Source organism: Humulus lupulus, chromosome 7 (assembly GCF_963169125.1).
Source record: "Humulus lupulus chromosome 7, drHumLupu1.1, whole genome shotgun sequence".
In the NCBI taxonomy this organism is placed as follows: domain Eukaryota; kingdom Viridiplantae; phylum Streptophyta; class Magnoliopsida; order Rosales; family Cannabaceae; genus Humulus; species Humulus lupulus.
Window position 1 is genome coordinate 21,003,550 of NC_084799.1, and position 14,423 is coordinate 21,017,972.

The 14,423-nt window shown below is 36.3% G+C and overlaps 1 protein-coding gene across 1 annotated transcript; it reads left to right on the plus strand.

Moving 5' to 3' along the window:
* The first annotated feature begins 3,467 nt into the window (after positions 1–3,467).
* LOC133790912 (putative UDP-glucuronate:xylan alpha-glucuronosyltransferase 5) lies at positions 3,468–6,878 on the plus strand. The gene is made up of 2 exons (XM_062228751.1): positions 3,468–4,349; positions 5,676–6,878. Exons 1-2 carry the CDS (start codon positions 3,527–3,529, stop codon positions 6,707–6,709), a joined length of 1,857 nt encoding a protein of 618 aa, XP_062084735.1. The 5' UTR covers positions 3,468–3,526; the 3' UTR covers positions 6,710–6,878.
* Positions 6,879–14,423: the final 7,545 nt, after the last annotated feature.

Genomic DNA, 14,423 nt, shown 5'->3' on the forward strand with positions numbered 1-14,423 from the left:
ATGATTTCTCACGTATAATAAATTAATAATTCTACCAACCCCTATTATTATATAATGATGATGAGGAATCTCATCTAAATAATTGCTATACTATATAATTAAATAAATTGATTTAATTAATTAATTTATAAGTTATACTTGAAATTAAACCTTAATAAACATCATCACAGCTGCCCAAAATATTTCATACAATTTTTTATTCTTACTTCCATGCATGGGTTCAACTCTACAAAAAGGTTCCTTGCCTTTGTGTTGTATATACGTCAACTAAACAATATGCCAATACCATCTATATATGCTTTATTCAATGTACATGTATGTACTCCATATATTATTAAATATATATTTTTTATTTTGAACGAAATAAATAATAATTGAACCCCTTTCGATTGTTCCAATTACTAAATAACAATTCAGATTAATATTATATATATTTCTTAATATTTTTTTTAAGTGATATCATATCACCCAAGGACTAATCTAGTATCAAATAAATTTGGGGGTTATAATGTAAAATTTTAATCAAACTTAAAAACATAAAAAATATATATCATTTACAAATAATTTCATAATTATATTAAAAAATGTTATTGCAATATACAATATATTTTTCACAAAGCTAAATTAGAATTAGATGATTCACTCACATATATAAATTCCTAAATTTCGATAAATATACAATAGAGGAACAAAGAGAAATAAGTGACTGAGTATGCGAGTTTAATCATGGCGTAGTACGTAGAAGAAGAAAAAAAATTATTTATTTATTTATTGTATTACATTATTTGAGTTTTTGCTTTCCAAAATTATTAGATTTTATAGGCCTTTTTAAGTTTCAAATATATAATTTTGATTGCAAATGAAAAAATTACATTTTTTTCCAAAAAAAAACAGGGGACAATTGCCCACCCTCACATGCACGATCTATGTTTGTGAATCTTAAAAAGAACACTTCATATAATTGAGTAAAAAATTTGTATATATTTTTGTCTCTAATTAATATGACTCTTAATTAGTAGACTTGTATTTTAATGTTCTCAGTTAATTCAAGTGGGATGACCATTACTTTTTTTTTTCAACTTTGTTTGAATTTTTTTTCAAAAAATATTCATTCAATAATTAATGTTGAGAATCTCTACCTTTCCAAATGAGTTGGGAGCAATATATATGTACATATATATATAGCTATATTTGTGTAATAATCCAATAATAATATAATAATAAATGAATCAATCAAGGTAAGAATAAGAGAGGTATATTACTGATTAGGCTTGCCCAACTGCACTTCATTCCTAATTTATTATATACACCAACCGTACTTGACTTACTTACAAATCCACCTAATTAATTAGAAAATTTGTTGAATTAGCTCACTCATGTATATTTAAGATTAACACACATTATCTCAACAGGGAAAATTATAGTAATAACTTTTTAATTTAAGATTCGGAAGGTGGCCTATCCCATTCCATATAATAATTTCCAATAATTTTAAAATCATTTTGAAATACAATTCCAGAAGAAACAGATAAAATTATTACATATATAATCCATTAGGATGTTAACATAATCATCATTTAGCAGCATACCTGTTTCATTCAAACAAATAATAATAATTATACATATTATAAAACACGACTCATATATATATATATAAACGAAATTATTAATGTTAGAATTATTAAAAAAAAACTATTAAATTATTATCCATTAAACCATGTTGTTAGAGACGTGTATGATGTATATTACTGTTCCAATTAAATCCTTTTCTTTTTAATTTGTTGATCATAAAAGTCCAATGGTTCCTTCCAGCCATGAATAAAATATAATAGGGCCAATTTTTTTTTAATAAAAATTATATTAATTTGATTGATAGTGAATCTAAATTCAATTTTATGATTTTTAAAACTAAAAAAAATTATAAGGACTGCATACATATTTGATTGGTTAATATTTGTTTTCAAATTCTCAATTTAAATATTGATTATAATTTTAAGTTATAAAATAGAAAATTATATTTTCACGTTTTCTCCCAATTTATCTTAAAATTCTACAAATCTAGCACTTTTTTTTTATTTTTTATTTTTTATATTTTCAGATTCTCTACCAATTACATATTCATTTTCTTAAAATTCAAAAACAGTTTTCAGATTCTGAGCCAATCACATTTTCAAAAACATGTTTTAAGACTATAAATCCATATTTTCATTTTAGAAACACAGTTTTTGAAAATGTACTTTTTCAATCGCGAACTAATCAGACCAATAATTTAAAAAAAAAAATACAATATATGAAAATATAATATATATATATATAAAAAAGGAAATCATGGCCACTCTTTCCCTAGTTCTGTTGTCATGTTTACTTCTGTATTTTTTCTGTGTTATATTTTGAAACAGTATTAACTTCAAAATCGTACCGCTAAACATTGTTATAACACTTTTAATGTGTGTTCTACTCCATCTTTTAAAATACCTCTCCTGAACCCATATTTTTTTTTATTTTACCTCAAAGTTTTACATTATATCATACATCAGTTTCTCTATATCATTTAAATATTATATTTTCAAAAACATTTTTTATTCATTTCAAATATTTTCTATAACTATTAATCTATATATTTTCCAATACCAATCTATATTTTTTTTATTCTAATTATTAATATTATAAAATATATGATCAACTTACAAATATGTCATATTTTAAGTATATGTAATGTTGTGCTAAAATAAAATTTAAATATATTAAAAAATTTAAATATAATAATATTATAAAATATAAATAAAAATCTTTTAATAGGTATATAAAATATATAGAAAGAAAAAAAAAGAAGATAATGAAATCAATAAATATATAAGTTTTATTTATGTTTATATATATATATAAAGAAAGAGAGGGATAGTAATATAATATGTTTAATGAATAGTATAGCATAAATCTAGCTAAACACTATAGACAAAAGACAAAGGTAAAAAAATTTAAATGATAAAACACTATAGTAAATATATAGCCATTTTATCGGGAGTGCTCTTATTAAAGCTCACTAATATCCATATATATTTTATAAAATTAAATTAAATATCATCAAATCAAATAGAAAGATATTATTGCAAATTATTAATCTCCAACTGTAATTTCCTTTTAAGAAAGAACCTTAAATACGAATTTAAGTAAATAATAAATAAGCAGGTGACGACATATAATATCTAAATATATGATACTTACGCGCAACGCATGGTCGTACGTATACCAAAAACGACAATTTGGCCAACGTGCTGGCCATGCACTTTTACACTAACAGATCTTCCCTTCATTATTTTCGATTTTTCAACATAAATTAATAATAATAATAATAATTATTATTATTATCATTATTATTATTATTATAATAAAAGAATATAAAAACATTGTCTTATATATTCATTCTCTTCTCTGCGTGTATATAAACTCAGGTTTCAACTAACTAGTTTTTGCAACAATTTTTTTTTGAGATTAAAGCTTCTCCAAAAAGAAAACTTAGTATGAGATGAGGTCTAAAAACTCCTATATTAATATTAATAATACTAAGCCTTACTTTGCCAAGCATATTAGACCCTTCATTCTCTTCTTTCTCTCTCTAGCTCTCTTACTCCTCTTAGCTTTCTCCTGTCCCCCAAAACCCCCTACAACTAACTATATTTTCTCCACCACAACAAGGCTCGATCTCGATCACCACCACCATCATCACGAGGCCAATATCGTAATTTCGGACCAGTCTCCGGAGTGGTTCCAAATAATCGCCGAGGAACTAAACACCAGTATTATTAGTCGTAATAATGAGATCATCAGAAAGAATAACAAGATTAAGCTCGGTTTGGTCAATTTACAACTCCACGACGAGGGCTTACGTGGACTGCATGGATTGGCTGACGTGGTCCCCGTACGGTTCGACACGCTGTCCGGTTCGCACCGGCCGAACTGGGACAATTTTTACCCCGAGTGGATCGACGAAAACCAAAAGTGGAGACCACCCAAGTGCCCGGAGATCCCACTCCCGCCGTCGTCGGAGTCGGCGTACGACGATTTAGATGTTGTCGTTGCATCGCTCCCGTGTGGGGCCACGCGTGACGTGTTCGCGCTTCAGGTGAATTTGGTGGTGGCCAATCTAGCGGCCAGGAGTGGCTCTGATCGGACGGTGTATGTTGTGTTTGTGGGGTCTTGTGGGCCCATGTTGGAGATTTTTCGATGTGATGACTTGATGAGTCAGCAGAGAGGGGAGTTTTGGGTGTATAAGCCTGAGATGAGTAAGCTTAGGCAGAAAGTGGCTATGCCTTTTGGGTCTTGCCAACTTGTTCCTAATCACCAAACTGGTAAGGTTTTGTTACAATTAATCTCTCTATTTTTGACATTTTTTTCTTATTATATATTATATTTCATAAATTTGGATGAGACACTACTAAAAGAAATTTGCTGGAATTTGGAAATTTTTTTTAACAAACGTTTAATTAAGATAGTTGAACAAATAATATTAAACTTGGTAGCTTTATTTATAAAGACCAATTCAATATAATTTCACCATTGGTTTTTATTTCTTGGATATTTATTGAATTATATGAATGATGAATGGTTATATATGAAAAAGTCTAAAGATTAGATCAGCCTTAATTTGAATTTGGTATAATAGCTTTGACCTGCTTTATTTTGAAGGTTTCCACCTATGGCTTATCTATAATAATAATTTTGGTGTAACTACCAAGATTGTGAATTATTTGATATCTGGCAGTTTAAAATATTTTAAGTGCATTATATATTGATTATTTCAAACAAATAATACAAAAATGTACCTATAAATTATAATTAGGTTGAAGAAATTTTTAGCAGTAGCACTGTTGTGCCATCACGAACGCTCTCCTTTAAAAAATGTACATTTATATATATATATATATAAATATATATACGTTTACACGTTAGAAATTAGTTGAAAAGTCGATATGTCACCCCTGCATATATGTTAACATATATTGTTAATTTATAGACTTCTTCTCCTTATCATTTTTGGATATAGCTAGCGACATTATTGATGATATACAATAATTTAATTCCCAACAAACGTGAATGATACTAATGTAAAAGTTTTCAACTCTTCTTTTCTTGCACATTAGCTTAATCTAGAAGAAAAAATTTGCCTGGGCATGCAACCAATTCTATTATTTTTATTCTCTTTAAAAAAATATATAATTTTTTTTATTATGGGTGTGTGGTGTTTTGCATAAATAGTCATTTGAATTTTTAAATAATTATTTATATTTTCTTTAATAATATTAAATTTGTCAATTAGTACAAAAATACTCTATTGAATTAATTTTTGGGTTAATGTATATATTTCAACAAGACAATAATATTTTGAAAAAAAACATAAGTTTTGAATTAAAATTTTATTGGAAAAGCGTTTTGAATAAATTATTTGAGAAAGCAAAATTTAAAAATATTGAAGATTGAATGATTTTGGAATAAACTACCTTTTATAGTGATTTTTTTATATTTTTGAAGTGCCTCTTGCAGTGATTGATATTACACAAAGGTGTGGTTTGTTATTATTAAAATACATCGATCAATCGATGCAAGTTAAAAGTAAAATATTTATTATTTAATTATCTTTATTAAGACAATTGGGCTGGGCCTTTTTCATTGGACAGGTAAAGAATTGCCAAGATCGGCTTTACGAGGACCCAGCTCAGTAAATATCGAGCCCGAGCCCCAGCCGAAGCCCAAGCCCAATCAGATAATAAGTCAGCAACCCCGCGGCCCAAGATACGCCTACGCCACAGTTCTCCATTCTTCGGAGTCCTACGTCTGTGGCGCCATAGCCTTGGCCCAAAGCATTCGCCGGACCAAATCCACTAGAGACCTCGTCCTCCTCGCCGACAAATCCATCAGCCCAAATTCCCAGCGCGGCCTCCGATCCGCCGGGTGGCAGATTGTCCACATTGACCGAATCCGAAGTCCATTCGCCAAAAAAGGCGCCTACAACGAGTGGAACTATAGCAAGCTCCGGCTATGGCAACTCGTCCAGTACGACAAGATCGTTTTCATCGACGCAGATTTACTCGTTCTCAACAATCTCGACTTCCTCTTCTTGTATCCTCAGCTCTCGGCAGCCGGAAACGACAGGTATTTGTTCAATTCTGGGGTGATGGTGATTGAGCCATCCAACTGTTTGTTCAAAGTCCTGACCGAGAAGACATTCGAATTGAAGTCGTACAACGGCGGAGACCAAGGGTTTCTGAACGAAGTCTTCACGTGGTGGCATCGGCTGCCGAGAAGTATTAATTACTTGAAGATTTTTCGAAGGAGCGGTAGCGGAGACTTTTCACACGAGGTGGGAGCGGGTGAGAAAATTGGAGCGATTCATTTTCTGGGTTTGAAGCCATGGTTGTGTTACAGGGACTATGATTGTAACTGGGACATGCCGGATCATCTTATCTACGCGAGCGACTCGGCTCACCGGCGGTGGTGGGAAGTGTACGACTCCATGCCGAAGAATTTACAGTCGTATTGTGGGTTGACGAAGAAGATGGACCGTACGATCAAGAAGTGGAGAGGGATTGCTAAGAAGATTGATTTGCCTAGTGGCCATTGGAAAATTCAGCCCAAGGACCCGAGACGACACCGTTTAGTAGATGGGAAACAAAGTAAAATGGTTCTAAAACCATATAATAATATAGAGTAGTAATTAATTAGTAGGTGTGAAAAGTAAATTAAGAACAAAATCTCACCTCTCTTTTTGGACAAGATGATCACAAATGTTGAATGTTTTATTATTAACATTATGTAAATTATTCAAGTAAACATAATATTAGTATGGAATTTGAATGGTAACTACATTTATCTTTTTATGTAAATTGTTTAAATACAATGGGAAATTTCACTTTTTATCTCTAATAATACCTAATATTACCAAAAAATCCCAACATTAATAATATTTTCAAATTAATGCTAAACTTTCCTCCCATACCCAAAATACCCCTCCCATTATATCAAAAATTCACAAAACCTTCTCTTCCACTCTCCTCCCTCTCTCTCTCTAATTCTCACGAAATCTCCATAAAACCTACAATTTTGTATAATTTTCTTGTCAAAATCATTGTTAGTTATCTCCATTGTTTCTGTGAATTCGTTAATATCAAAGGCAACATCTATTTTGAGAGTTTTTGGAGGAGAAAAACCATGGGTAATGAGATTTTACATTTTGTGTTGGGTATTATTTGTTTACATTTTTTTTGGCTATTTTGAACAGATCTGAGCCTATATTGGTGTATTTTTCGGGATTTTTTTAGAGATTCCGCGATCTGTGTTTTTCTGGGTTTTCTGCAATTTTTTTGCTCGATAGAAGCTCGATAACGGTTCGATAACGGTTCGATGGTATGTAGAAGAAGGTCTTTGTAAGAGCTCGATGTTAGCTCGATAATAGCTCGATAATAGCTCGATAGGTTCGGTTTAGTGCTCGATGGAAACTCGATAAGGGTTCGATAAGGGGTCGAATGGATCTATAATATGTGAGCTCGATAGTAGCTCGATATGAGCTCGATAGGGTTCGATTGAGGGTTTGGTTGTGTTTTATGGTCGGTTTTGAGAAATGATAGCTCGATGCTAACTCGATAATAGCTCGATATGGGTTCGATGGAGGGTTGGTTAGGTATATGTTCTGTTTTGAAAAATGGTAGCTCGATGATAACTCGATAATAGCTCGATAGGGGTTCGATGGAGGGTTTGGTTAGGTTTGTGTTCTGTTTTGAGAAATGGTAGCTCGATTCCAACTCGATAATAGCTCGATAAAGCTCGATAATGTTATTTTTTATTGCATTTCTGGAAAAATGACAGTTTTCCTGACAATGTTAATGTTTTTTTTTCCAACACAGGCTCTATTGTCTACGTTTTTGTATCCTACAATGGTGTTTGGGAATTACAAGGGAATAAGTGGATTTTCAAGGACCCTCAATGCACGGTGATACCGATGGAGGATACTGTAACGTACTTGCAACTTCTTGACATATTGCACAAGGAACTTAAAGTTGATAAACAGATGTATGAGTTGAAATTGGAGGTTCCTTACACTTGTGGCGACCAACCGTTTACACCCGTTCATGTTGAAAGTGATCTTGGTGTCCGTGCATTCATAGGAGTAACATCTAAAGAAAGGTTGGCCTTGTGTGTCACTCCTGTTAAAAAGATTGTCATTGCAGACCCATATTCCACTCCCGGACCTGAGGGAGCAGCCAGTACTTTAGGATTTCCTATTGGTGACCTGAGGGACAACCAGTATGAGTACAACCCCTATGTGAATGACGATCCGGTAGCCGAACACAATGAGGAATTAGGAGACAATTCGGTGGATGATGATCTATTAGCTGAACATTTGCAAGTAGAAGAAGCACAAGAACAACCAATACGTCATATTGCACGGACGAACCCACCAAGTCAAGGACGCCGAACACCTGGCACCAGCTCTAGTCGTCATGGTGGAACAGAATATAACTATACAGGGAACATTTCAATATGTTCAACAGAAGATCACAGAAAATGGAGTGCTCCCATGTTTACAAAAGAAGATATCATAGCTTGTAGTCGTTCTGAATCACCCTCATCCGGTATAGCGTTGGGGGAATTACATCTTGGGAAGACATTTGAGAACAAGATGGAATTGAAAACCAAAGCGGCTCTCTTTGCAATGAAGAATAATTTTGAGTTTATGGTTAAGAAGTCTGGTACTGATGTGTTGTATATCACCTGCAAGGATCCTGATTGTGGTTGGAGAATAAGAGGGAAAAAAGTAGCGCGATCAGAGATGTTTGAGATCACTGTTTATAATAGTGTACATACTTGCTCACTAGAATTGCGACAAAAAGACCACCGTCAAGCAGCACCTTCTGTCATTGGGCACCTTATCAAGAACAAATATGCTACTGATGGCACTAGCTATCCACCAAACAGCATAAAGGAGGATATGAAGAATAATTTTGGGATCGATATGAGTTATATTAAGGCTTGGAGATGCAGAGAGAAGGCACTCGGTTATGTTAGGGGGACACCTGAAGAATCGTACTCCAAGTTACCTTCTTACCTGTACATGCTGCAGCAAAAGAATCCAGGTACAATTACTGATTTTGTCACAGATGACGGTCGCTTTCTTTACTGTTTCTTCTCACTCGGAGTTTGTAGAAGGGGATTTACATCATGTCGTCCTGTTATATGTGTGGACGGCACTTTCTTAAAGTCAAGGTACGGTGGCCACATGTTGTGTGCTGTCGCATTGGATGCGAATAACCACATTTATCCAATTGCATTCGCGATTGTTGACAGTGAGAATCATGCTTCTTGGAAGTATTTCATGATGAAATTGAAGGAAGCCATTGGAGTTGTTGATAATCTGTCTTTTGTTTCAGACAGGCATGCTAGCATTATTCATGCTCTTGAGTTGGTCTTCCCCGATGCCTACCACGGCGCATGCTACCATCACATAAGTATGAATGTAATCGCTAAGTTCAAGACCGATCACTGTCACAAGGAGATGTATAATGCGGCATATGCATTTCGGAAGTCAAAATTTCACAGGTTCTTCAATAATATAAAGCAAATGGATCCTGCCATAGCTCAATATCTCGAGGGTATTGGCTTCGATAAGTGGACTCGTGTATACTTTCCTGGGAATCGATACAATGTAATGACAAGCAACTACGCTGAAAGTTTCAACAACAAAACCAGAGACGCAAGAACCTTCCCAGTCACTACTTTTGTGGAATTCATTCGTTTCACAATTCAGTCATGGTTTGCCGCGCGTCGTGAGGAGGTAGAGAAGTGCACATCGAAATTAGCAACAACATATGAGAAAGATGTCTCAGGCATTGCGGATGATGCAAGGTACTTGAAAGTCCATCCTCTTGGACAGTTTGAATTTCATGTGGTAGACCCAGAAGGTGATGGTGAGGTGAATTTGATGACCAAATCATGCTCTTGTGGTCAGTTTCAAATAATGGGTTACCCTTGTGTTCATGGTGTGGCTGCGGCCATGTTGCGCAATGTCAACATTTACTCACTGTGTTCACCATATTACACTACTGAGATGTGGAGGGAGTCTTACAAAGAAACAATTTACCCAACTGGCAATGAGGATGATTGGGAAGTTCCCGAGAACATAGAGAAAATGCAAGTTGGGGTTCCCGTTGAAAAACAACCAGTTGGTCGACCGAAGAAGAATAAGGTGGGAAGAAGGAAGACAAACCGCACTCCATCGAATGGAGAAATCATTCCCAGTCATCGCAAGTGTAGCATGTGTGGTGGTCTTGGCCACAACAGGGCTACATGCAAAGCTAGGCTTTAAACTTTTTTTTCCCATTTGAACTTGTTGTATTAATAAACTCTTTTTATTTGATTTTTCTGAAAAGTTATGTTTATGGCAAAGCTAGGCTTTAAACTCTTTTTTCCCATTTGAACTTGTTGTATTAATAAACTCTTTTTATGAAGGTAACAAATTTTGATAATTCAATAACAGTTCGATATAGCTTGATATTAGCTCGATAACAGCCCATGAAAATTATAAAAAAATGTGAACAACAAACTGTACATGTAAAGACCCTGTATATATACAATCATCAAGGTAACAAATTTTGATACCACAAGTCTGTGGTCCACTTGTTCCTGAACACCTCCATATTTTCATCGCAGATAGCTTCCAATGGAAGACCGACCATTAGATGCTCAATATACTTGATAGCATACACACCACAATCCCCACTGTAAAAAAAAAAAATATATTAAGTGCACATTACTATAAATTTAGTTAGAAACAAAATTAGTATGAAGATGATGTTTGTTACCTTCTCTTTGACTGAGGGAGCTCGTGTTTCTGTTTGCGACGCAATGTGAACTGATGCGGCCTATTTCCTGCTGATGGAATCTTCAACATCAAGCTATCAGTAAACAGTTTACTCTGCATTAACAGAGAAGGTAGCATAAAGCACCATGGACTCATAATATCCTCAAGCTTTGCGTCACTAATCACCGAGTTGTCTGAATCGTAAACAGTCAGAGTCCAACTAGAAATGGAAGCCTCAATGGCAAACCAATGTTGTTGTCCATAGTTCTGGCACCAATATACATCCTCAACTCCTCCCCAAGATGCCAGAAACTGCTGCTCGATGCCGGTCAACATGGACATAATGTCAGCATCCCAATAATACTTTGTTTTGTCGGCTGTTTTCTTGAACTGATCATATCGGGCAGGTATCACTTGTGAGAAATAACTGTTCATCACAACTGCATTCTGTCGATATATATTGGGAAAATACTTGCGACGCATACGAAGCATGTGTTCTGCCGCATCAATATGCTGCAAAAGAGAGTACGATAAAAAAATTAGCAAAAACCATCATAAAATGCTGATGTCGAGCTCCGTCGAGCTCACATCGAACTCATATCGAGCTCATATCGAGCCAGTATGAAACAGTAAAAAAACAAACTACTTTAACATCCCTATCGAGCTACCATCGAACTACTATCGAGCTCACATCGAGCCAGTCTGAAACAGTAAAAATAACCTACTTTAACATCCCTATCGAACTACCTATCGAGCCATCATGAAATAGTAAAGACAACCTATTTTAACATCCCTATCGAACTCCCTATCGAGCTCAATCGAGCTCATATCGAACTCACATCGAGCTTTTAACATCCCTATCGAACTACTATCGAACTAATATCGAGCTCACATCGAGCCACTCTAAAACAGTAAAAAAAACAATCTATTTTAACATCCCTATCAAACTACCTATCGAGCTCCATCGAGCTCACATCGAGCCACTCTGAAACAGTAAAGAACAACCCCTATTTTAACATCCATGTCGAACTACTATCGAACTCCTATCGAGCTCACATCGAGCCAGTATGAAACAGTAAAAATAACCTACTTTAACATCCCTATCGAACTACCTATCGAGCGCACATCGAGCCATCATGAAATAGTAAAGACAACCTATTTTAACATCCCTATCGAACTCCCTATCGAGCTCCATCGAGCTCACATCGAGCCACTTTGTTAAGGGAATTTTCACTATCGAACTCATATCGAACTCACATCGAGCTTTTAACATCCCTATCGAACTAATATCGAGCTCACATCGAGCCACTCTAAAACAGTAAAAAAACAATCTATTTTAACATCCCTATCGAACTACCTATCGAGCTCCATCGAGCTCACATCGAGCCACTCTGAAATAGTAAAGAACAACCCCTATTTTAACATCCATGTCGAACTACTATCGAACTCCTATCGAGCTCACATCGAGTCAGTAAAAATAAAACATGTAAAATTGAAAATAGTCCATAATTAGGTATAAATTGCTTACCCCATCATTGAGCCACGACTGGGGTGTCTTCAACGTCAGAAACCATGCTGGACCGTGACTCCCAGTCTTTACATCCCGCGGGGTCTTGTTGGGCATGTCTCCAAGAAGCCACTTGCACATTGTCCTATACTGTTTGGGATCTGGCTTCTTGAGAGGGTCCAGCACATGTGTAGCCTCTTGTGTAGCCTCGTCTGCTGGTGCAGCTGCAGCAGTGCGAGGTCTTTTCCTCGTGGGATCCGTATAGTCCTCAAACCAATCTGGCTTGCGTCTTTGGCGTCTAGCCCTCTGAAACTGAACCCCAGCAACATCCTCAGGGTTGACAATAATGACTCCCGGAGTCTCAGCATCTGGTGTCACAATGATGGTAGGGGGCGTCGTTGGATCATCAACATAGTCTAGCGGAAGATCCAATGACTCTGACTCTGAATCTTCATTGGACCCCCTCGGTTTCTCCTTAACAAATGTCAGGATCTGACTGAGTACGTCCAAGATCACTGACTGGTTCTTCAAGAGGGTCTCCTGTCGACCCTCGACTCTGTCCAACCGCTCAATCAAGTCGGCCAGCTCAGGGGCTGAGGCTGAGGCTGGTGGTGGGGTTGGTGTTGGGGCTGACACTGAGGCTGGGGCTGATGTTGGGGCACAGGTTGATGCTGGGGCTGAGGCTGGGGCTGATGTTGGGGCACAGGTTGAGGCTGGGGCTGAGGCTGAGGCTGGGGGAATAGGAGGGGTGGGACCTGCAACCTCCTCCCCCGGGGCAGCATCAATAAATATCTTGGCTGCCTCGGCAGCCTGAGAAACTTTCTCTGCCATTTTCTCAAAAGTCGCATCCTCCTCCTCATCAGTCTCCGAGGGATCCTGGCCAAGCCCAGGATAAAGGGGAAGATCTCCCTCAGTCAAAGACAAGTAATAGTCTTTTTCTGCTGGCCGAGGCTTCAACATCGGAAGAACAATTAACTGCAAACAACATAAAACATTTGGTTAACTCAAATAATGATAAAATATAAGCATATAGATAAAAAAAAACAACATAACTTACATTCTTCTTCAATAATATCGGTGCGATGACGGACTTGGTGAAATCCTTGTTCTTCCGATGCGACCAGCTAAGCATCCTCGGGAACATGTTTCCCGAGCTCACAACAAGCTCCACCGCAAGCTGTTGGATAGCCTCATATGCCCAGTACTGTAAGGCGGGGGCATAACCATACATACTGTATTTGGACTCTTGCTGCACCTTGGCATCCTTCTTGGCATCATAGTTGGCCTTTTGCTTCACCATGTCCTTCTTACAAGAATGCAATAGCCTCCTATAAGAGTACTTCCCCCATGGATAGCTGAAGAAGTACTCTACATTCTCAACAATTTTTAGAATATCTCGCCAAATGTGCAGTTTTCCCTCAATGGCATTCAGAACCCCCTCAACAAACAGACATAGACCAAGCTTGTACACATCTTCCACAACCGTACAAGTCTTGAAAGCATGGTCCACCTGTGACAGCTTTACTTTCTCAGCATCGTTGAAATACTCCTTTATCAACCGATCGCTGAGATTACGCCCTTCCAACTCTTCTGGTGACGGGAAGGCACTGAAATCCAACCCCGTCACCAGGGCAAACTCTCCCATGCCGAATCTACAAGACTTCGACCCCAAGAAAAAATGCACCTCATCTTCGTTGTTGCTGGCGATTTTCCTCAGCAACAGTTGATGCACCAAGACTCCGGAGAAATTAAACTCCGAAGCCAAAAAGAATTGCTTAAAAGGGGATTCCTTAGCCCTTTCAAGCAGCCCGAGCTCCAAAAACCTGGTCTTGATGTGATTTAAAGTACTACTACCCCGATATGTCACTCGACCAGGAAAGTGATCACTGAACGGAACAAGCAACTTAGGCATCTGTAACAACACATGAAATTTTTTTTGTAAGAAAACAGAATAAAAAAAATTTCAAAAAAACACTGAAATAAGTTGTCATCGAGCTCTATCGATCTCTATCGAGCTATCATCGAGCTGAAACATACCCTATCGAGCACTATCGAAAAACTATC